The sequence below is a fragment of the Phyllopteryx taeniolatus genome, chromosome 7 (assembly GCF_024500385.1).
Source record: "Phyllopteryx taeniolatus isolate TA_2022b chromosome 7, UOR_Ptae_1.2, whole genome shotgun sequence".
NCBI classification, from domain to species: domain Eukaryota; kingdom Metazoa; phylum Chordata; class Actinopteri; order Syngnathiformes; family Syngnathidae; genus Phyllopteryx; species Phyllopteryx taeniolatus.
The window spans coordinates 10,607,273-10,630,685 of NC_084508.1; the positions used below are offsets into that span (position 1 = coordinate 10,607,273).

The following is a 23,413-nucleotide window of genomic DNA, read 5'->3' on the forward strand; positions in this document are numbered from 1 at the left end:
GACGAAAACCTTCTCCAGAGAGCTCAGAACCTCAGACTGGGCCGAAGGTTCACCTTCAAACAAGACAATGACCCTAAGCACAAAGCTAAAATACCGAAGGAGGGGCTTCAGAACAACTCTGTGACTGTTCTTGAGTGGCCCAGCCATAGCCCTGACTTAAACCCAATTGAACATCTCTGGAAAGACCTGAAAATGGCTGCCCACCAACGTTCACCATCCAACCTGACAGAACTGGAGAGGGGTCCCCAAATCCAGGCGTGAAAAACTTGTTGCATCATTCCCCAAAAGGCTCATGGCTGTATTAGCTCAAAAGGGTGCTTCTACTAAATACTGAGCAAAGGGTCTGAATACTGCGTGATATTTAAGTTTTTCTTTTTTAATAAATCTGCAAAAAATTCTACAATTGTGGTTTTTTTTTTTCTTTCTGTCGATATGGGGTGCTGCGTTTATATTAATGTGGAAAAAAATGAACTGATTTTAGCAAATGGCTCCAATATAAAAAGCAGTGAAAATTTTAAGGGGGTCCGAATACTTTCTGTACCCACTGTGTGTGTGTGTGTGTGTGTGTGTGTGTGTGTATATATATATATATATATATATATATATATATATATTAATATATATCTGAACTGCGTATTGACTGCACAAAGGTTTGATGATGTAATTGTAAAGGCTATACAGTCGTCATATAGCTGACGTATATAGCACAGTTAGCACTTTTGATATTGATATTACTTGTACCGTCTTTGTAGCACCGCGGGCCCTTGAGTACTGTAATTTCAATCCTCTGTATGTGTTATGCATATTGAAGACTTGACCTTGACCTTTTATTCTGGTAGGTTTTCACTTCCTGTTTTGGTCCACATTTTCCGTTTTGCTCTAATAACTTTTGCTTTCACAGCTTAACCTATTCATGTTTTTTTTTCTGTGGAGCCTATTCTAGACTAGAAGCGGAAAAACGCACCTATTCACAGACAGTGGCTAATGGTGAGGTAGAAATTGGTATCAAGGAAGTATCTTGACCCAATTGAAAGATATTTTTAATGATGGGGAGGGGCTCAGCTTCATCTGGGTAGGTAACAGATGTTACAGAGAGACTTTGCCGCATTTGTATGTTTTTGCTTCGCTAAGTGGCTACAAAAGGCTCAAGCTAACAAGCTGCGGAGGTCTCGTTATTGCTCTACAATTTTATTTGTATGGATTATATACTGTAACAAAAACCATTGGTGGAAATATCATCATGTTCTCAAAGCCAGGTTGTCCGCTTTTTCCTTGACAAAAATACGTTGTTTGTGGTTCAATAAAATGCAGGTCGTGCTTAAAAATTCCCAATCAAGAAGGCAAAGAGTCACTTTTTTGTGGCGTGTTTGGAATTGTCTGTAGGTGTGCGAGGGTCCCTGGGCAACAGAAATGTTTTTGTAATTGTCCAGTTCTGTCTAGTTCAGTCGTGTGGCTTAGTGTGTGCCTGGCTCTTTACATATACAACATGATGTGTTGACTGACCAATATGGCTCACTTTTTTTTTTTTTTTTTTTATTAAATTCAGGTACAAATTAAACAAATATTGACAGTAACCATTATAGGCCAGTTGGACTGATCTACAATCCCTTTCAGAATTAAAATTTACTACAATTAAAGTCTTAATTGGAGTCTGCATAGGCAAACTTAATATCGTATGTGACTTGGTGTCCATTGTCCCACGCATACAGTATACTCTCTTTGGGGTTGTAGTCAATTTGGGTCGTGTAGGTGTAATTGTTGGTGAAGGGCATTCTGGGAATCATCTGAGTGTTGGTGTGCGTGTCGAAGGCGTATTCCAAGTTGGCATCCTTTTGGTTGTAGCTGTCAACAGCATACAAGACGCCACACACGATGAAGCAGTTCCCATAGTGGTTTCTCCTCAGCCCGGTTCTCCAGGTGGTCTCCCTCTGCATACTGAGGTCCACTGGGTTCAGGCGGCTTAGAACGACCACTTCCTGTAAGAAGCCCTCATCGTCCATCGCCGGGTAGATGATCCACAGGCCGCTCTCATCCAAAGCGATGTCGATGTCTGAGTGACTACGCCACTCCCACGCCGCCGTGGACTCTTCCATCACAGCGTCATGCAGCATGGTCCAAGCGGCCACGTAGCGCTGATGTAGGTCAAATTTGATGATGTCTCTGGAGAAGGCGCGGTTGTAGTAGAAAGCGCCGTTGTAGACCACGTGGCCGGTGCCGATCCAGTTGTAAGGAAGCTTGTAGGAATTGGTAAAACGGCCTAGAGTGACACAAAACAGAATTTTTTAGGAGTTGGTAAATAAGAATTTGTTGGAGGTTGGCTACGAGCGATACAAAATAAGGGATGTTGCATAAGTTGGTTGAGGAAAGATACAGTACATAGTCAAGCTGCAAAGAGTGATTTTCATGCGAATCCTCGAAATGATCAAACTTTGAGGCCATGTTCTTTCCACATTAGATGGTTTGGGTAAAAATTGCAATTCAGTCGCCCATCCGCTTAGGATACAGTGCCGTGAAAAAGTCTTGGCGCCCTTCTCAAATTCCTGTATTTTTGCATAGTTCCACCCAATTTAATATTTACGATCATCAAACTAATGTAAATATCAGACAAATATAACCTAAGTGAACTTAAAATGCTGTTTTGAACACTAGAATGCCCAAAGCCCTGACATTTGGCTTTTCTACCTATAATGCCTCAAGAGGAGCCGAGTGGTTGGGTTAGTTTGAACTCCTATCCCAACTCAGGTGTGAACAGCGCAGCAATTTGGCTCTTCTAATTTGCATGCCCAAAGGTGTGGCTCGTTCAGTTTTTTCACCATTCTTCACCAGCTTGTCACCATTGTTCTGTAAATGAGCCAATTACTCTCGACACGGTTACTGAAAGAGAACTGATGATGCTTTGCCTTTGCCTGAATAAGTTGATAGAAATTACTGACTGTATGCTTACACAACACTGCATACACTTTTGTTCAATAGATCCCGTTACAGATACACACCCAGAGCTTTTTATAAACATATAGTTACTGACGTATCCCTGCCAATAGACAACACGTTGATTTGTAAAGTTCTCTGAGTACCACAATCTCAGGGCACGGTGAGAGCGACGGACTCAATTTCTGAACACACCCTGTGTTGATATTTGGTGCGTTTGTTGTGTCCGTGCGACCAAGTGTAATGCAACTATATGTTTATAAGGAGATCTGGGCGTGTATCTGTAATGAGATGCATCAAACAAAAAGTATGCAGTGTTATGTTAAGCGTGGAGCCAGTAATTTCGATCAAAATCAGTGTGTTGTAATGTAACGAGAGAGAGGTAGCGGTTTAGAACTAGTGTACAATAGTTTCTCACAGCATTGTGTTCAACGGGCTAAAATGAGTAATATTTCCACTTTTGTGAACACAACAAAAAAATATTTTCCCCTCCCTTCTTAGTAAGAGGTTGACGGTTTGTTTTTCATTTCTTGTTGAGATTTATTGCTGATGCACAAGATCCAAACAATATAAATGACTGCAATGAAATACATAAACACACAAATCTGTGCAGCATGTGGATAAAGTGAGCTGTTCAACCCTCTACATTGTCTGAACATACTTGGCACTGCCACGCCATCTCCTTTCTGCATTTGCCACACGTGTACTTGTAGCAATCCACACAGCGCACAGCGAGGTGATTGTTCTTGCACCGAAGGTTTTTCGAAGCATGCCAAGAGTGACGAAACAGAGGAAACTCTAAGCGACTCAACACTGTTCTCCTGACCAACGCAGTTGGGTCTCCATCTGCAGCGTAAGATTCAATTGGGCTGTGATAGAGATGCCATCCGACCCATTCTTCACGCCACACTGTGCTGTCTTTTGCCTTCTCTGTGTGTCTCCAGTCGACCTTCCTCTGTATTGATTTAGCATTGTTTTGGTCTTTTCCTAAAACACAACTGTCATAATCAGCAAATGAAAATAGGATGTTTAGGAAATCTTACCAGAAGACATTTCTGAGTCTGAACTCAGCTGAAGGGCAATGCCTCCTCCATCGAAGTCGCAAGGGTTGACTTGGTTCAGGATCGATTCCAAAGCCTGCTGAGTGCTGTAGATTTTCTGCATCTTCGTCTCCTAGTTGACTGAGTAAGTGAACTACTATGTGCCGTGAGCGAGCTTTTTATCCATCTCGGGTCTATCGTTCAGGCCGACACCGACCCTTCCTCCACGCCGAAACCAGTAAGCCTGCTTTTACATTTTCCATCAATGTTTATATCTATTTTTTAAATTTATATTGTTGTTTTCACCAGGATTTTCTGTTTATTTATAGAGCAGACTTGCAATGTCCAATAACCACAGTCGCACAAAGTGCTGCATGGTTATAAAAAAAATTTTAAAAATATGTGTATATATAACATACACATACCATTCATATACACATGAAAGTAGTGCTATCAAGAAAAATATAAGAAGGCTACCGCAATAAAACACTTCAAAATAAATGAAATAAAACCATATTGAAAAATCTAAATGTCAATGGCAGTTTTGCACAAGGCCACTTGTATATGGAATAGGGAAGAAATAGGAGGGAGGCCTGTTAACTTTTTCGCCATTATTTTGTGAAAAATAACAACTTGCCTATGCTATTTTCAACATCACACAAGGTGGTGTTGACCAAAACTTGTTTTGATGAACCTCTCTTTTTCTAGCTGAGCATTCTTGTGAACGATGACATTCCGATGTCCCTGTTAGGCAAGCAGTCAAATGTATGGTTCCATCAATCAAAGCAAGTTCTCCAGGTCCTGAAGGAGAAAATGAGGCAACAGAGGCATCCAGTTCTTTAGAAATTGTCCTGAGTTCCTTTGTGGGCTCCTAGATGAGTCATTGCTGTTCTCTTGGGGTAATCTTTGAAGGCCGGCCACTCTTGGGAAGGTTAACGACTGTTCCATCATTTCTCCATTTGAGGTTAATCGCTCTCCCTATGGTTCACTAGAATCCTAAATATTTAGAAATGGTTTTGTAACCCTTTCCAGACAGATAGATGTCAATTATTTCTTCATTGTTCTTGAAATTGTTTGGCTCGTGACATTTTATTGCAGCTTTTTTAGATCTTTAGTCCAACTTGATTTTGTCAGACAGGTGATTTCTTTATTGAACAGGTCTGGAGGTAATCAGGCTTGGGTGTGATCAGTGAAAATTAACCAAAAGTTGGGATTAGGGGGCCAATACTTTTTCACGGCAATGTACCTGGTTCTGGTTTTTCGTTTAGGCAAATGGATGACTTCCTGTTCAACTTCATGCATGGATGATTGAGACTTTTTCATGCAGCCTGTTATGATAGACAAATTTCGTGTCGATCAGTTAAACTGGTGTTGGTCGGGCATTTTTTCCCCTACTTTCCATAGGACGCTACTCAGTGAGTTTTGAGTGGTTGTGTTCGGGACCCATAAAATGTGTACATTTTCACCAGGATGCCAAAAAAAAATATGTGAGCCAACCCAAAAAGGCGCTGAATTCGTCCGAAGAATACTCACCGCCTGGTGCTTGACCCCTAATGTAGAAGTTTGTGGGATATGGTAAAAAGGAGGTTTACTGGTAAAATGATCTGATGCGAAACAGGAAAGAATATGATAAAACAGCCAAGAAAAGGTCGGCATAGGGAAATTGTCGGAGTTGGTGAAACGGCCTAAGAAATGATCCAAAATGAGGACTTTTGGAGGAACAGGCAAAATATTGAAAGAATGATAATAAACACAATTGTTATAGACGTTGCTGTAATAGGAAAGTAGTAGGAGATGGTAAAATAGCCAAAAAATAAAAAAAAATGGAAATTGTAGGAGTTGATGAAACCATTGCGAGAATAGGAAACAACTGGTTAAGGTCTTGGGAAAGGTAAGAAGGAATGAGAGCAAACAAACGCTCAGGATCAACAAAAATGCTTTACCTTTTTTGAAAACCTCCATGTTCTGGAACTCCAGGAGCTTGTTCCCGTAATAGAAGTTAGTGACATAAATCCTGTCTTTGTCTGACTTGGGATCCTTCATCCAGGCCCCTTCAGTCCTGCCATACTTGTTGTGAGTCACTGGTTCAGAGATGGTTGCCAGGGTGTCCTTACATTCCTCTGCAAAAGACCCCGGGTGTTATGAGTGAGGATTTAGAAGAGCATCAACATCTTCCAGACCTACCTCAAAGAGTCTGAAAGTAATTACTATAAAACAGGCATTGATATAAACCAGCCTGATGTATGCATGGCACAGTGCAGTCCAAATAATACCCTATTGTACTATTGCCAGACTGTTGCATCTTTTCCCCAAATTGATGGCGTAGGTTTCTACCTCTTGTATTAATCTCAGTCAAGGAGGTTATATCATCGACAAGTATTTCAGTAGTCTGGTGGTTAGCAAGAAAACTACTAAACTAAAACCAATCTTTGTTGTCGCGGGAGGCAAGGGCCAAGGGAAAAAAACCTTAACATTTGGTGCAGATCATAATTTTTTTTTCCTTTTTATTTTATTTCATTTTTTTCCAGTTGTTGACATTTAAAGGTGGGGTAGTTCTTCCATAATTTCTCAGTCATTAATGAATCAACACATTCATTTTCTACAGCAGATCAAGTTCAGGGCCAAAGAGAAAAAGGACCATCCAGATTGTTATCGCCGCAAAGTTCCAAAGCCAGCAGCTCTGATGGTATCGGGGTGTGTTAGTGCCCATGGCATGGGTAACTTGCACAACTGTCAAGGAACCGTTAATGCTGAATGATGCATACAGGCTTTGGAGCAACAGATGCTGCCAGCCAAGCAACAAATCCCTGCTTATTTCAGCAAAACAATGCCAAGCCACATTCTGCAGAAGTTACAACAGCGTGGCTTTGTAGTAAAAGAGTGCAAGTACTCGACTGGCCTACCAGCATTCCAGACCTGTCTCCCACTGAAAATATAAATATGTGGCACATTATGAAGCGCAAAATACAACAACAGAGACCCCGGACTGTTGAGCAACTGAAGTTGTACATCAGCAAGAAAGGCAGGAATTTCAACAATTAGTGGCCTCAGTTCCCAAACACTTACTGAAAACAGTGGTAAACATGCCTCTGTCCCAGCTTTTTTGGAACGTATTGCACGCATCAAATTCAAAATGAGTGAATATTTGAAAAAAAAAAAGTTTATCAGTTGAAACATTAAATCTATTTTTCTTTGTAGTGTATTCAGTTGAATATACAAAAGGATTTGCAAAATCATTGTATTCTCTTTATATTTGCCTTTTACACAATGTCCCAACTTCATTGGAATTGGGGTTTGTAGTATTCATGCAGCTAAAAATACAGAATTATGGGGGCAATTAATCCATTTACCAGGTTTTCTTGTCGTGGCTCCCTCCTGCCTTTGCATTATGTCATCAAACTCCAGATCCTCCTCTTCCTCCTCCCAGCTGATCTTATACTTCCGTTTGACCGTAGGAGCCCGATTGGAGATGGTGGTAGTCGTAGTGGTCTTGGTAGTGGTGGTGGTGGCCGGAGTAGAAGTCGTTGCAGGTGTGGTGACAGGTAGAGAAGTGTGTAGAGGCATTTTGGTAAAAGACACTGGAAGAAAGATGGGTTCTGTGTCTTGTGGTGTCGTGGGTGCAACCTGAGTTGCTTTAGCTGTTGGGGTGTTGGTGGTGTTGGATGAACTGATCCCAGTGCCGGTGGTCACATCCTCCTCAGTGGAGTTTGGTGCCCCTGTGATTTGCTTTTGATCGCTCATTTCCGGGCTTAGGGTTTCCCTCGTGATAGTTTGTGTACTACTTGCCTTATCATCGCCTCGGGTTGCTACGATCATCTCGTTGGTAGTAACATCTGGGGAAGGGTCCGTTTTCAAAGTCCTCTGGCTGATGTCTGAAGCAACGGATTGAGGCGCAGAGTTCATTGTGCTGAGGTTCTCTGAGGTCGTGTAGGGTTTGAATGTGACGATGCTCGTTGTGTTTGTGTCAATCTCTTCCGCTATGAAAATGGACGGAGAATCAATGTCTTGGATCTCCTCACTCAGATTTTTTGTTGGTGTTGTAGGCTGCCTGGTTTTCTTGGAGCCATGAAAGAGGCCAGTCGTCACAGGGCGAAATGACCTTGACCCTGCCCTTTCCTTGGGGCGGGGCCGAGCTCTGTGTTGAAGAAGATTCTCCTCAATGAGGAGGTCTATTGGACCGTCACCACTGAATCCATGATACTCAAAATCTGCAGAGGATAGGGAAGTTCGGGTCAAAGGCAGCTAATGCCAACATTAAGCATTTGTGGTCATCTCTCTATGTACAAATGTAATGCTAAATTTTAAAGGGAAGAGTGGCACATTTACATTGTATTTGAGTTGCATGCAACTTTCCCCCAGACCTCTGGTGCAATATCGTCCATCTAATCCTAACAACGTTGTCCGGGAACCAGAAAATAGCCGGCTAACTAGAAAATAGAAACACGAACTATGTGACACTCCACAATTTGTTCACTTTTGAATGTTCTCTTTTCACCATTTCACCATCACGATGGAACCGTTTTACCGGCCCAGATTGCAAATGGTAGGATTAGAAGGACGGGACTCTAATACCTTTGTCCATAAAAGTAGCCTGACAGATAGCGCTCAACAATTATTTATTTAGTTTTTTTTTTTTTTTACTTTTGTGAGAGAACTTTATGCATCTCCCCAGAATTTTGAAAGAAGAAGAAAAAAAAAAAAAAGGTTTGCTCCACCAGGAGTTAACAGACTTTTAGTAAGACAGTGATCCCTGTTGTTTTCGTTTGAATTCTCTATAAAGGCCGTTCATTGCCACCAGCTGGTTCTTGTCAGAGTGCACGCTGCTTATTGCCAAAACAATGTGGCGAGACAAAGATTCCTCATCCCATTGTTTGAAGACCTGAGGGTTGGTGGCACTTACCGTTCTCTTCATGCTCCCCGTCGTCAGTGGCCATTGGTTCTGGCTCAGACTTGTAAAAAGTCACTCCTCTGATAATCATCCCATTAAGAGCAGTCTTGGACCCTTGAGAAAGCTCCTTGTTGCCTCCCTTTTTGGGAGCCACATGCGATTTCACCTTGGTGACCTGAGTCGAATCGTTGGACTGAGTTCTGGCAAAAAACTTCTCCCCATCCTTCTTCTGTTTGTGGGGAGAGGAACAACTTCACAACCATCCAATGACATGAAATGTTGCATGTTTGAGACTTTGCCTAACAAAAATAGTTTTTCACCAAATATTTATTTCTAGCAATAGTTGAAAATCTAAGTGTGACTATGAGAGATAAACTTGGCAAAAATGATTCAAAATAAGACAACATTTGGGACGGATTTTTTGGTGTTTGTTTTAGTTTAACTGTCCAAGCTCCCACCAGTGTTGTCTAGCTTATTGTGTTTGTTGGGGATACACAACATTTTCAAGCTAACTTTCTCGTTAATGTATTGGCACATCTTGCTGCCACGTTTTCATCATCACGTCAGATTTGTTCCACGTAGTTTCAGTTTTCATCAATAACCTTGCATAATGCCCCTGAGAAAGCATACCAGCGTGGTGATTCAGTTTTGGGGAGAAGCCCACCCAACACTTCTGGACAGGATCGCCATTTCACTTGGATGCTGTCATGGGGTCAGCAGTGCTACGGTCACCCGCCCGGCCTCCCCCTTATCAGTAACAATTTAACATATTCGCCGTCTTAATGCCAAAGTTTGAACTCTATTTTATTGCAAACAATACATGATTTGTCTGACATGTTACATGGAGGAAAGTGTTCTGAATCTAAAAACGACAACTTTTTTTCCCCTTTCATTTTTTGGCCTCAGTGGTTACAATCTGTTAGTGTTAACTTTGTGATATGTTAAAGACATCATGTTTACCGTTGCTTGTTGGGATGCTTCTGGCCATTCCAGTTTTTCTCCCTCCTGACCATCTTGGTGGGGTGAATGTGGGGCCGTGGGCCACCTTTTAGTGTTGTCTGTTGGCTTTGGTGGATTTGTGTGGGACTTGACCTCATCTTTGGTCTGTTTCAAGGCCATCACCTTCACGCAGTCATAAATAAATGTGATTATACTGTGGCAGTAAAGCTGTGCATGCAATGACAGTGAAGGCTACAATCTGCATTGGACGGAAGTGTTAAAAGAGAAAAAGAAGATGAGGGATCGTGGAATATCCTTATATTTTCCTCCCTCCGGAAAATAGTGACTGTTGTCACTAATAGGTGGACGCAGTTACCCTTACTATGATCGATAGCATCATGTGGGACAGACAGTAAATGTGGCATCTGTGAAGCTGAAGTTGCTTAAGGAGCCATGTGTGACAATCACAACAACCACATGGTGTCAATAATATGATAAATACGTCACTGTCCAATAAAATGTATGTACAATAGCTCTACATTTTGTGAGGTTTTTTTTTAAACCTGAAAAAACAACAACAAAAAGTGTGTTTCTGTTTCAGATTAATGTAAAAATATATATATATATATATATATACACACACATATATATATTAAAGGTCTTTTGTTGGACAGTGAGAAAATTGTAAAATAGTGTTATTTTTGTAAAGGAAATTACATCGTAGTGGCAGTTTACCAGAACGAGCTGCTCCATGTGATCAGACAATAATCATAATGGTGAAGCAGCCTGTGGCTCATTGTCCACGGTTATTTTGTACAACCTTGCTCTAAGAAACTATAAACAATCCTTTGTGATCACTCGGCTCAATATTTTGTAGAAATGTTAGAAGAATTTGTATGTAAAATGCCTACTCATGGTTTCTCCCTGTGTTTATTACAGTAAAATAGTATTAGTAAATAGTAAATGTGTTAATTGATTTGGGTAGAATTATGTATGTGGAAAAAGTATAGATTGTTTTAAACATTATTCAAATTTGTACATGCATTCCTGCAGCTAATGGCCTCAGCCCAATAAATGCTTTTCCCCCTAGTAGACTCGCATTATGCCCTGCAGCTGAGTAAATAATACTGTATATACTGTAGTGTCTGTAGACTATGTATTGTATAAATACTGCAAGTCTAAATGGAGGCTCATTTTTCCCAGGCGAAAAAAAATCTTCAGAGACCACTTAGTGGGGAAAAAGCACATCTATTTTCAGTGTTCCTAACAATAGCTGTGTCACATCTCAAGTCAGCGAGCCAGCTAGTGGAAGATCCATCCATCCAATTTCTGTAGCGCCCCTCCTCACTAGGGTCGCGGGCGTGCTGGAGCCAATCCCAGCTATCTTCGGGCGAGAGGCGGGTTACACGCGGAACTGGTCGCCAGCCAATTGCACTAGTGGAAGATCAAGTCAATATTTACGCAGTGCGACTGCGGTATTCAACAAATGGCAAATGTGAACAGGTTTTTTTCCTGTCGTTTTTTTGTTTTTCTCATCCGCGGTGAGGCGAAGACGCCATAATTTGCCTCGGCCATGATTACAATTGGGATTTCTTTTGATTATATGGAGTCAGAATACTCAGACCGCCACCTTTTTCTGGGACTTTTATGCTTTCTTATGCAACCCCACTTGAATAAAAGTGAAGACCGAAGACAATATTATTATTATATTGCATTGATTAATCGACAACTAATCGATGATCAAATAATCAACACATATTTTGATTAGCAATGAATCTTTTCGAGACCTCTTTTTAATTTAAGAAATGTCCAAACTCTTGGAATTTCAGCCTGAAAACAGACTGATTATATTTGTGTTTAATCTAAATTAAGGCATTTGCAAACATCTGATTTTACTTTGGAAAACCATGAGGAAAATGTTTGCCCATTTTATGCCATGTTACAGACCAAACTAGTAACTGAATCATAATCAAAGTATTTTTGTGCATTTTCTGAACTGTCAATTTTGAAATAATAAAGGCATGGAAATAAAAAAAAGATTAATCCAAAACTATTGACAAATTAATTGATTAAAGTAATTGTTAGTTGAAGCCTTATATTATAGTAATGTTTTTTTGTTTGGAGAAGCATGCGCTTCAAGCTGTGGCCATTTTAAACAGCAATATAGGAAAATAACTCTTTGCTCAGCCGATGAACACTATGTTCAGGGCATGATGTCCTGTACCTTGTACTTAATTGATAATTAACTAATGTTTTAGCATTTTAAAATCTGCACAAGTTTGAATGTTTCGTATGAAATAACCCTGACCTAAACCCCAGCAAACACCTCTCCCAAATTCAACATCAGTGGCCGCTGACCTCGCAAATGGACAAAAATTCCCACTGGGATGTTACAGATTCATTTAGAAAGTCTTCTAGGAAGAGTAAAAGCTGTTGTAGTTCCAAAATGGAGAGGGACCGACTCTCTATTTTCTTCCGTTTTCACTTCCCGTAGGTGCAATGACCAGGTGACCCAATACTTTTTTCCACGTCTATTCAGGCCTAGCTGAAGCTTCCTTTCTACTGCGTGTGATTAACTACCCTAATTCATCATCGCTAAACATCTGGTAGTCAGGACACTAAATGGATCCTCCTCCGTCATCCGGTACCTTTTCAATGTGTGTCACACGGTCCACCAGATTGCTGATGACGGAGTGCAGCTTCAGTAGATCCATCCCATAATAGGAACCCTCCAGAAGCTCAAGGATGGTGGCCAACTAAAACGATCAAGGGGACTCGGTCAAAAGACGTGAAGACCAACCGGGGATCAGAGTGCCAATCAAGCTCCATGATGATCCTTTGTTTTGTTTTTTTTTGGGGGGGGGGGGCGGGGTATGACACTTCACCTTGACATCATCTTTCGCAGATTCCCTAAGCTTTTTCAGCCTGAGCTCTCCCTCGCAGGGGTTGACCGCAGACGGAGGAGCGATGCAGGCGCACTTACACTCCGGACCGGACGTGATGGTCTCCACCGTGTAAGAGTCCTGCGCGGTTGCGCTGCCCTCCTCTATCCGCCGGCAGGCGCTCCTGCTCAGGGGTCTGACAACACATTGACACCGACAGTCAGAGCCTTCCGAGAGGGCTTTCACTTTGTCATAATCACCCAGCAGCTACAAAGAGAAAAGGACGGTATGTATTTTTCCACCACGTTCAAGTTTGTGCACAAAAAGTTGTCAGGTGTCCACACACCATACAATTAGATCCAGAAGGATTTTTACGTTTTCTTTTTTTGCCTTTATACACCACCACAATGGATTAAAAAATACAACATTGTTAAAGTGTAGACTTTCAGCTTTAATGTAAGAGGTTTTACCATTGAAGCCATTTAACTCAACTTTATTTATAGAGCACTTTAAAAACAACCTCAGCTAAAAACAAAGTGCTGCACATAAATACAAATCAAACATAAGGTACAAAACATTTAAATATTAACTAACCCTAATCAGACAATAAAAAAGAAGTTTAAAACAATAAAAGTTGGAAGCCAAAGACTAATAATTGGTTCAAGACGAGTTTTAAAAATGGGCAGTGAGGGGCCTTGTCTAATGTGCAGAGGGAGCAGTTGCGTGAAAAGAGGGGGGGCGGATGGGACAGTGGCTCCGGGCATGCACCTGGGGGAGGGGCAGGACGTTGGGAGGGGTGTCATCCAAACAACTTTGGGTGGGAATCAAAATGCTATCCCCCGTCGCGGAACAAATATCGTTTGCGAAAAACAAATAATTGCAGGATGGAAAATTCCCATCCGTGGGATGAGGTCCTTCACACAGCCTGGAGCTTGGGCCCAATAGAATAGAATAGAGTAGAAAGACTTTGTCATTGTGTTCTGCAGATACAATGAAATAATATACAAACGTTTGTAAATATATTTTTTTATATGAAAAACTGCTGTATATGAGTCTCGCTGTCTTCACTTATTTCTTCAGTAATTCAGAGCATACTCTATTGGGTTGAGATCAGGCCACTAACTTGGCCATTGAAGAATATTTCATCTGTTTGCATTAAAAAAGTCTCAAGTTGCTTTCATGGTATGTTTGGGATCATTAGCCGTAGTCTTGCTATTAGTTTTGTATCATTAGGTTTACTAAACAGTACACCGCACAACCCAACCCATCTTGTTACTTCAGTCGGGCAGTTCTGTCATCAAAAAACACCACTGAGCACATTCCATTAGCAGTCAGACATCATGTTTGACACATGATGTGGTATGCTTTGAACCACATGCTGTTCCTTTGCTTCATCATCGTCATTCAAGTTGCTTTAAGAATTCTGTTGTCTTTTCCTGTTCTTGCACCTTGTTGTAAATTGTTTGGATTTACATTCATGAAGGTGTCTCTTGATTGGAGATTTTAACAGCCCATCTCTGGAGTATTCTTGACTTCTGTTGACGATCATCTACCATCGTCCACTTTAGATGTGTTCCAGGGTTTTTTGGTGAACCTACCAGTTTTTAATCGCTCTTTCAGATTGATGTTGTTGTGGATTTTATCCCAATGATGTCCTCGTTCACTTGCATTGAAATCTCCACTGGACTTCATATTGCTAGCTCAATTCAGATATCAACTGAATTTTAACAGCTTGGCTTTGTCTTAATGCAACAAGGAAATGTAGTACCTGGCCAAGTAACAGCTCGTGAATATTACACATGAAAACTGCATTTAAAAAAATGGCTGTAATTACTCGAAATGGTCAATGAAAAGTCCAAAAGTCTACACTTGACTCAGATACTGCACTGTATCAGATATCCATCGGATATTGACTGTTCCTTTTTAAATCCATTGTGGTGGTATAAAGGCAAAAATCACACATCTGGACGTAACTGTATGATGCATTGTGAGTGCACATCTTACCTTCGAGAGGGTGTTTTGCCCGTCATCTGTCGCCTCCTGCAGCTTGTTGGCACTTTGCCCTGCCACTGTGTCACTTTGCAGCCTGGAGTCTGCAGCAGCCAGGCTCTTTGGCGGCACGGCGACTCCGAGCGCAAAAAGCGCACAGTGCACCAAGATCACGACGCACCACTTCAACATGCTGCCAGTACTGTGGTCCCTCTGGACGACAAATGGTAGAGAGAGAGAGAGAGAGAGAGAGAGAGAGAGAGGGGGGGGAAAGTGGCTGATTTTTCAAGTTAGCAGCCAAGTAAAGTCCTTGGCCTCCTCATGGCGAGTCCAGACTCTGGAGATGAGGCCCTATGAGGCCATGATGTCAATGCACTGATGGAGAGTGGAGGCAGGGAGAGCGTGCGTGTGAAAGCTGTGCGAGTGCCGACAGGAGGCGGGGCCAGATGGAGGGAGTGAGGAGGAGTTCAACTCTCAAATACATCAGCACTGTAAAAGGAACTCGCAGACAATAAATGTGTCCAATGTCGTTGGAAGTGGCGACCACTTCATTAAGTAGGGTAACCAAAATATTAGGAACAGGTCCCAGTGGGATACCGTGCATATCTGCATGAGTTCAGACTATTATTAGTACATCTCTGATTGTATTGGATCTCATGCCAGTGTGTAGGAATACCTAATGTAGTGGCCAGTGAGTGTCTGTACAGTCAAAGCAGCAGCTTGTTGCACGCTGTGTTACTTTAAAGCAGTGCTGGGAAAAGTATGGCCTGGGCACTACTTGTTACATTAGGTTTTACGATTATAAGTGTATTAGTTTGTAATTTTCTTCCTAAAATTGGTGATGTATTTATTCGTTTTTTTTTAATTTATATCATGAAATAATTTGCTCTTTGATGTATTGTTAAAAATGTAATTAAATCATTAACAGTTTTACATAGACATTTTACATTTACTTTAAATAATTGGTTAAATATAAATCAATTATATACAGTATAATAAAAATGTAATACTGAAAATGTTTAATACACTTACCTCAAATACTACAACCCCAATTTCAATGAAGTTGGGACGTTTTGTTAAACATAAATAAAAACAGAATACAATGATTTGCAAATCATGTTCAACCTATATTTAATTGAATACACTACAAAGACAAGATATTTATTGTTCAAACTGCAAATAATCATTAACTTAGAATGTTATGGCTGCAACACGTTCCAAAAACGCTGGGACATGGTCATGTTTACCACTGTGTTACATCACCTTTTCTTTTAACAACATTCAATAAACGTTTGGGAACTGAGGACATTAATTGTTGAAGCTTTGAAGGTGGAATTCTTTCCCATTCTTGCTTGATGTACAGCTTCAGCTGTTCAACAGTCTGGGGTCTCCGTTGTCGTATTTTACGCTTCATAATGCGCCACACATTTTCAACGGGAGACAGGTCTGGACTGCAGGCAGGCCAGTCTCGTACCCGCACTCTTTTACGACGAAGCCACCATGTTGTAAAACGTGCAGAATATGGTTTGGCATTATCTTGCTGAAATAAGCAGCGGCGTCCATGAAAAAGAAGTTGCTTGGATGGCAGCTTATGTTTCTCCAAAACCTGTATGTACCTTTCAGCATTAATGGTGCCTTCACAGATGTGTAAGTTACCCATGCCATTGGCACTAACACAGCCCCATACCAAACACAGATTCTGGCTTTTCAACTTTGCATCCTTAACAGTGCGGATGGTTGTTTTCCTCTTTGGCCCGGAGGACACGATGTCCACAATTTCCCAAAACAATTTAAAATATGGACTTGTCGGACCACAGAACACTTTTCCACTTTTCATCAGTCCATCTTAGATGAGCTCGGGCCCAGAGAAGCCGGCGGCGTTTCTGGGTGTTCTTGATAGATGGCTTTTGCTTTGCATAGTAGAGTTTCAAGTTGCACTTACGGATGTAGCGCCGAATTGTATTTACTGACATTGGTTTTCTGCAGTGTTCCTGAGCCCATGTGGTGCTATCCTTTATACACTGACGTCAGTTTTTGATGCAGTGCCGCCTGAGGGATCTCAGTCTTTTTTGCCACCTATCCCAGCTTTTTTGGAACGCGTTGCAGCCATAAAATCCTAAATTAATGATTATTTGCTGAAAACAATAGTTTATCAGTTTGAATATTAAATATCTTGTCTTTGTAGTGTATTCAATTAAATATAGATTGAACATGATTTGCAAATCATTGTATTCTGTTTTTATTTATGTTTAACACAATGTCCCAAATTCATTGGAATTGGGGTTGTAAAATTAAGATATTTGTAAACAATTCTGTAGATGTATGATTGCTCATTATTTATATTAATTCAAAAATATTTAGAGCATGAATTATTACTAAAAACTATTTGTTGCATTCTTCCTAAAATTGGTTAATGAAAATGTTTAATTCATTGTAAATACTAAAATTTTATATTTGTAAAAAGTCTTTTTTTTTTTTGTATTCAAGATGTGCAGGAATTTTTAAAAATTTTATTACAATAAACCTTTGCAGTTTTGTTTTTCATTTCACCTCATCAACATATGACCTGCTCCATCTAATAAAACTTTGTGGCCCTTGAGCACAAATTTGCTGAGCCTTGGTTTTCAACTCTGGCTTTGCTAAATGCTGCACTCTATAGGCACTGGCGTGCACTGCAATGACGCTAACAAGCCTGAGAATTCTGTCTTTATTTGATTGAAGGCTCATGTACAGTATGAAGTAGAACAGAACAGTCTTCCTGGAGTATGACAGAGGAAGTTCGGTAAACACACCGCAGCGTGGTGCCAGAGGATGATTGGCGATTGCAGAAAAGATTCTATTAAAATAGTGTTGTGTATTAATTGTGCTGTAAGTAATAAGTGATCAACAAAAAAACAAGATGGTGGACAAAAAAAATCATTAAAAAAACACAGATTGGTAAAATAAAATAATCATTTTCCTGTCGTGATCCTGCACAGAGCTTCTTCTTGGTTTAGGTTTACATTTGTTATGAATATAAATAGTGGTGATTTAAAAATAATAATAATTAGAATATTAAAATTTCTCAATTTGTACTATTTGACATCATTGTGCATCGAAGAACACTGCTTAAATTACAAGTCATTTTTATCTTACAAGTAAATGTCTACACTTAAGCCCACATCCACCACTGTTTAGTCTTCATGAATCAGTGCTGTTTCAAAAACCTACTGAACTTATTTTCATGAACATGGGGAAAAAAATCTGTTTTGAAAAAATGTAAATTGGAAATTTAAAACATTGATTTAAAAAAAATAATAATTTTCCTTCATTTCACAGGGAATGATGCATGGATGTTAATATGCAAGAGGTGTCTATCTATGAGGGTGTACAATTTGGCACTGTACTAAAATACAGATTGGTTGGCCCTGGTGATGCTGCGCTCAACTGACTTCCATGGGAGTTAATCACAGTCCTTAAAGTGTCACCACGTGTTCATCAAACCTGTCAATATGGCCACCAACCAACAACCTCAAAGATGCGGCCAAAGATAATTAGAGTGTTCACGAGCAGCTTTCGTGCGCCGTCCACGCTTCGGCAGAAACAGGAAGGATGAGGTGAGAAATGCGGCTCCACAGTCCGCTGTACTTGTCCAGGTCCATCCTGTCGAAGGCCAGGGGACGACTGTGCGAGAGGAACTTCCTCTGGAGGTGGTCGTCCACCATCTCTTCCACGGCGCTCAAAGAAGTCCCGGCAGGGATATCCTCCTCTTCCTCCAGAAGGACTGTGAAGATGAGGAACGTCTTCTTGTACGCCGCGTTCTCGTGATCACAATAGCGGTAGAAAATGAGGGTGGAGCCCGGTGGCAGCTGCTCGAAGCGGTGAATCACCGCCACGGGTTTGTCTCCTTCAAAGGCCCACTGCAGCTGGCCGTCGATGTCCAGCTTCACCTGGTCGCTGTCCTCTCCGGCTCTGCTGGCGCCGTCTATGTGCAGCACGGAGCCGTTCAGCGAGGAGGAGAAGGCGGAGGCCAGGTCGCGGGCCAAGCAGCGGAGCGTCTGGCGGCCCGCGACGCCCGCCGTCAGGATCAGACTGACGGGCTGGCTGGGACGTTGGGTCAGGAGGTGCCTCTTCAGGTGGATCCGGCTCCGGTTCCACAGCTCGGGACGCTGGCGAGGGAAGCGAGACTCGACTTTTTCCAGCTGCCTGAGAAAGATGTCGATCGGAGGCGTGACGCTCGGAGGCGGGGGCTCGGGGCTGAGGACATGCTGCACTACCATGGCGACGAGGGCCAACAGTATGCCGATGCCGATCAGGTATCTTTTTACTGCACAGAGGTAAGAGATTGAGAGGTTTTATGAAGTCAAATATTTGCAGTCTTTAAAAAGAGAAACAGTCTTTTCTCAATTAAAAACTGTTCCTTGTTGTCTTGAAAAAAGATCTGTCAAATGCTTTGATAAAACTAAAAAATAACATTGAGAAATTGCAAGCATTTCAAAACAAGGTTATGAGTGATGCAGGCAGGTGAACGTGTTTAGCATTTGGACCATTTTCAACTATATGAAAACCAAGATGAGGTATAATAACTGGGACAAAATTTCATTGGAAAAAAATGTCAAAAACCAGAGCATTCGAAAACCGAGGTTCCACTGTATATGTAATATAATGAGGCAATTATACATTTATACAGTTCCACAGTCATAATGGGCCCTCTGAAACCACAACTACAATGAGTTTGACACTCCTGCTCTAAACGATTATCAAGAGTTGTCGATTCATTTGATAATCAATTAGTTGTCAATCGATTAATTGTGGCACCTCCAAAAAAAAAAATTTCTAATTTGAGGGACAGCAGATAGAGAGAGTGGTTGCAAACTCTTTTGCATATCACTGCGGTGAATGACTTGGGAGATTTGATACTAGAGTGGTGCCATGAGATACAGGTTAAATTTGTTCCATGACCGCGCACATAACTCTAAACACTTGTTCAAATCATCTTTACTGATTGAAATGAATGGAAAAAATGTCATTAACTGGTTCCCACCTCCCCCAAAAACCCAACAAAATGTTTTTGTTTTTTTACACCAAGTATAGCACTGCCCAGGTGGCCGAGGCGCAAAGACCAGTAAGCGTAGCACAATGTCCATTGAATTTAAGCAAAAAATGTACGAAAAACTGTTTCTTTGTTTTATTTAATTGTGTCATTACTGTATGCTTCTATAAAGTACAGTATTGTATAGAGTTCTATTTTCATTATTAAAAAAAGCATTCTAAATGTTTTAGTTGTTTTTTTGGCAGCGAGGCATTTGCCATTCACTTCAAAGGCGAAAGATGATTTGTGATTCGAGCATGCTCATGGAGCGAATTAAAGCCGTATCTCAAGGCACCACTGTATTTTATTAGGGTAGTCATAAGAAAATATTTTTAGAAATATCCGTCTGTGTGTGAACGTGGGCTCGGTCAGCTGGGTTGGACTCCAGTTTGCACATGACCCTAATCAGGATAACTGGTCCCGAAAACAGATGAATGGATTAGATTACCTCCGGGTATTCCAGTAACTTCGAAATCAGTTGTTTCCTGAGTGGTCGGGCCAATGGCCTCCACCTGCGTACTCCGATCATCCATCAGCTCCTCCATTGAGGCTTTCCGCGGCACCTGTGTGGTCTCTTCTTCCTCGGGATTCCAAATTCTGGATTCTAATCAACAAGAGGGATGAATAAAACTCGTTGGTGAATATTTACATTCATAAAGCGAGAGCGAGATATGAAATGCGTGGTATGCACCTTTTTGATCATCATGATTTGTGTCATTAAGGAACAGAGGTCTTCCTGGAGCCTTTCAATGGGATCGTCTGCATGATCATGGTTTGTGTCGCCATCTGTTGCTGGTGTGATGTGCTCCGGTGCCTCCTCATCCCCCAGTTGGTCCACCCCAGCTACAACAGAGAAGAACTAGAATGTAAGCGCGGCGATGCCTTGGCTTACGAGTTGACTAATTACAAACACTCACATCTCAAATCACCTTTCCCCATTGAAATGAATGAAAATTCGATTCATCTGTTCCAACGAGCCATACAATTTTTTTTAAAGAAAAAAAAAACACTCTACAGTATTATGCCTTATAAAAACATACAATAATATGATTAAATATAATGTAGAGAATTAAACAATTTGTGCATCATTCATTCATTGTGCAGCTCTTTCTGATACTGACAGTGTTGGGGTGTAACTAATTACATGTAACGAAATTATGTAATTTAATTACAAAATGTATGTCTTTGTAATCATTACATTACTGGGAGAAAATGTGTAATTAATGTGCTTTTGGAATGTTTACAATTTTAGTTAAAGAAGCTCAGGTTTTTTTTTCATTTTTTTTCTCTCCTATCACTTCCTCCTGTGAGTGGCTCTCTCTGGTCGTGTGCTATTCTGCGGTAGTCTCAAACATGACCTATTTTTCCAAACATGACCTCAAAGCGCCACCTTTGATCCATGTAAATCCACAGGCAAAGTTATGTGGTTGTTTTAAATACAAACCATGCAGGTCTCTTTGTTTTATATTATTTTAACAGTACATTTCCATTGTGAGTGACAATAAACAGCCTGTAGCCTTTTTGGGAAGAATTGTTCACTATCTGCTAAACTTCTGCTTAATATAAAGTTTGTGCTGCCACGATGTTTTTTTTTTTACTCGCTAGTCAAAAAAAAAAAAAAACAGCCAGGCAACGGTTCGTATCTAAAAAAAAACCCTCAGAAATCAGGTCACTCATAAGTCAAGGTACCAACATATACTTATAGGGCATACCTAATTTGTTACTTATAGAAGGCAGGGAACGCTCACCAGCAAACTCTTCTTTCATTGTTGGTTCCTCATCTCTCTTTGCTCCTTTGCAATCATTATCGTCATCACCATGCCCAGCGAGGTCAGTTGGAGGGATGGTGCCCTTCTCCACATTCGGCTCGTTCAACAACTCCTCTTGACTCCACCCATCAGTCAGAGCTACCGTCCTCTCGTCAGGCTGATCGCTATCTGCAGCACAAACAGTGCAGGAGCATAAACATAATGACCAGATGTCAGAATATCTCATCTCAGCTGATTTAAAGCAGTGATCTCCAACTACTGAGCCACAGGGTACAGAGAAACTGAACAACAAAATTATTTTATTGATCATCAGCATCTGAAAGAAGTTTAATTTTAAAAATCAGGTGCATTCTAAAAAACTAACGTCTTTGTAAAGGGAGAAATGGCAAATGATAAAACAGACAAAGAGCCTAACAACAACTTCTCAGAAAAAGAAATCTGCATTGAAGAGATTATTATGACAAATGAAGCTGCCCCAAAAAAAAAAAGACACTAAACACCTTGCTTCCATGTGCAACACCCTATCTTTGTGAAGCAGGATTTTCTGCAGAGAATGCAACCAAAACAAGACAAAGTTCCACTGTTAGAATGTCAAACGGAGACTGCTTAAAACCGAAATGGATCAATACATTTACCACGGTTTGCTATGATAAATTTCAGTTAGAAATTCAATTCCAATGACATTTTTCAGAGTTGCGAGTTGATTAACCGTAACCCAGGGAAAAAAGGCTGATGATAAAAGCTCAACTACTTTACCTAAACAATGTTGCTGCTGCGTAATCTTCGCAGTAGACTGATTGTCTTCTCCCTTGATACCTGACAATGTCACACATTTGGTACAATGTTATACACAAACCTATACATCAGATATATAGTCCCCTTGAAAGTTTAGCATCTGCAATGCCTTACCTGCTGCTTCTTCTTGTTGGAGATGGACAGCTGGGTCTGGTGGTTCTGCCATGACTGGTTGGGACTTGGGAGCTTCACTCAAGACGGCCCAATGAGTGGTCCTTTGTAGCACAAAGATGAACAAATGCTCATCTACCTGCACATTGATCCACTTGGGACAACTGCTCCTGGGAGTGTCGGGAGTCCAAAACGATTTGTTGAAACGTGTTATGTACACCAATGAAGAAATTTGCAGCAATAATCCAACAATGCGACTGCTGTGACGATGTAAGTCTAGTTTAATGAAGCAAGCCGGTTTGGGCGAACAGACCAAACGTGAACCTGGGTCCAAGTGTGGAAGCTGACCTCAAACAGTGAAATTTGTCGGTTTCTTATACAACAAGAACAAAGGAATTGAGGTGGAAACCTAGGAGACACTAAAACCTACAGATACAAGAACAGTCATTGGGTGAAATGCAAATACTGGGAGCACAGTGGGGTCTCTGTGTAACCCTGACACAAATAAGATTCTACTTCTAGTCTATTCTATAAAACTCAACTTTTGCCTCATCAAATCCACACATATTGCATATAGATCGATAATATATTAAAGCTAAGCTGGCAAACCCATATGTAAAATATATGCAAACGAGCGGAAAAAGGGACTCGAATGGAATGATCTCACACACAAAAGTAGGATCAGAAAACGCGACAAAACGAAACGAAAATGTTGAAAGCCAGTTAGCTAGCACATTGAGCTAGCTTCACTAACAGCTAGCACTGCCGTAGTATGAATTTAGCCGCCTCGCCGTAAAAAAAACCCATTCGAGCACATAAATTTGTAAATAACTGAAGTAGAAATACATTTGTAAACTCACCCCCAATCACATCACTGTGAATTTCGAACAACAACCTGGTGATGATTCTGTGTTTCTCTCACTGACCAAGTGAGTGCGGAACCTTTCACTCGGTCCGTGTTGCTGGAGGGACCACTACAACTGGGGAAAGTTGGGGGGGGG

The 23,413-nt window shown here is 41.0% G+C and overlaps 2 protein-coding genes across 3 annotated transcripts; both read right to left on the minus strand.

The window, feature by feature from the left end:
* Positions 1–1,172: 1,172 nt before the first annotated feature.
* olfml2ba (olfactomedin-like 2Ba) lies at positions 1,173–15,063 on the minus strand. Of its 2 annotated transcripts, none has more exons than XM_061780276.1 (8): positions 14,682–15,063; positions 12,681–12,944; positions 12,444–12,551; positions 9,817–9,978; positions 8,869–9,085; positions 7,319–8,176; positions 5,912–6,088; positions 1,173–2,257 (listed from the first exon to the last, which is right to left on the minus strand). In XM_061780276.1, exons 1-8 carry the CDS (start codon positions 14,856–14,858, stop codon positions 1,641–1,643), a joined length of 2,580 nt encoding a protein of 859 aa, XP_061636260.1. In that variant the 5' UTR covers positions 14,859–15,063; the 3' UTR covers positions 1,173–1,640. The 2 variants fall into 2 exon arrangements, with proteins under 2 accessions (XP_061636260.1, XP_061636261.1); XM_061780277.1 differs by having other exon boundaries at positions 12,681–12,873; positions 14,682–14,856.
* Positions 15,064–17,357: 2,294 nt separating this feature from the next.
* On the minus strand, positions 17,358–23,411 carry LOC133481196 (torsin-1A-interacting protein 2-like). The gene is given in 8 exon segments (XM_061780282.1): positions 17,358–18,972; positions 20,186–20,341; positions 20,429–20,467; positions 20,470–20,580; positions 21,486–21,674; positions 22,263–22,322; positions 22,416–22,582; positions 23,273–23,411. Coding segments are annotated over 7 exon segments (1,371 nt in total). The 5' UTR covers positions 22,468–22,582; positions 23,273–23,411; the 3' UTR covers positions 17,358–18,208.
* Positions 23,412–23,413: the final 2 nt, after the last annotated feature.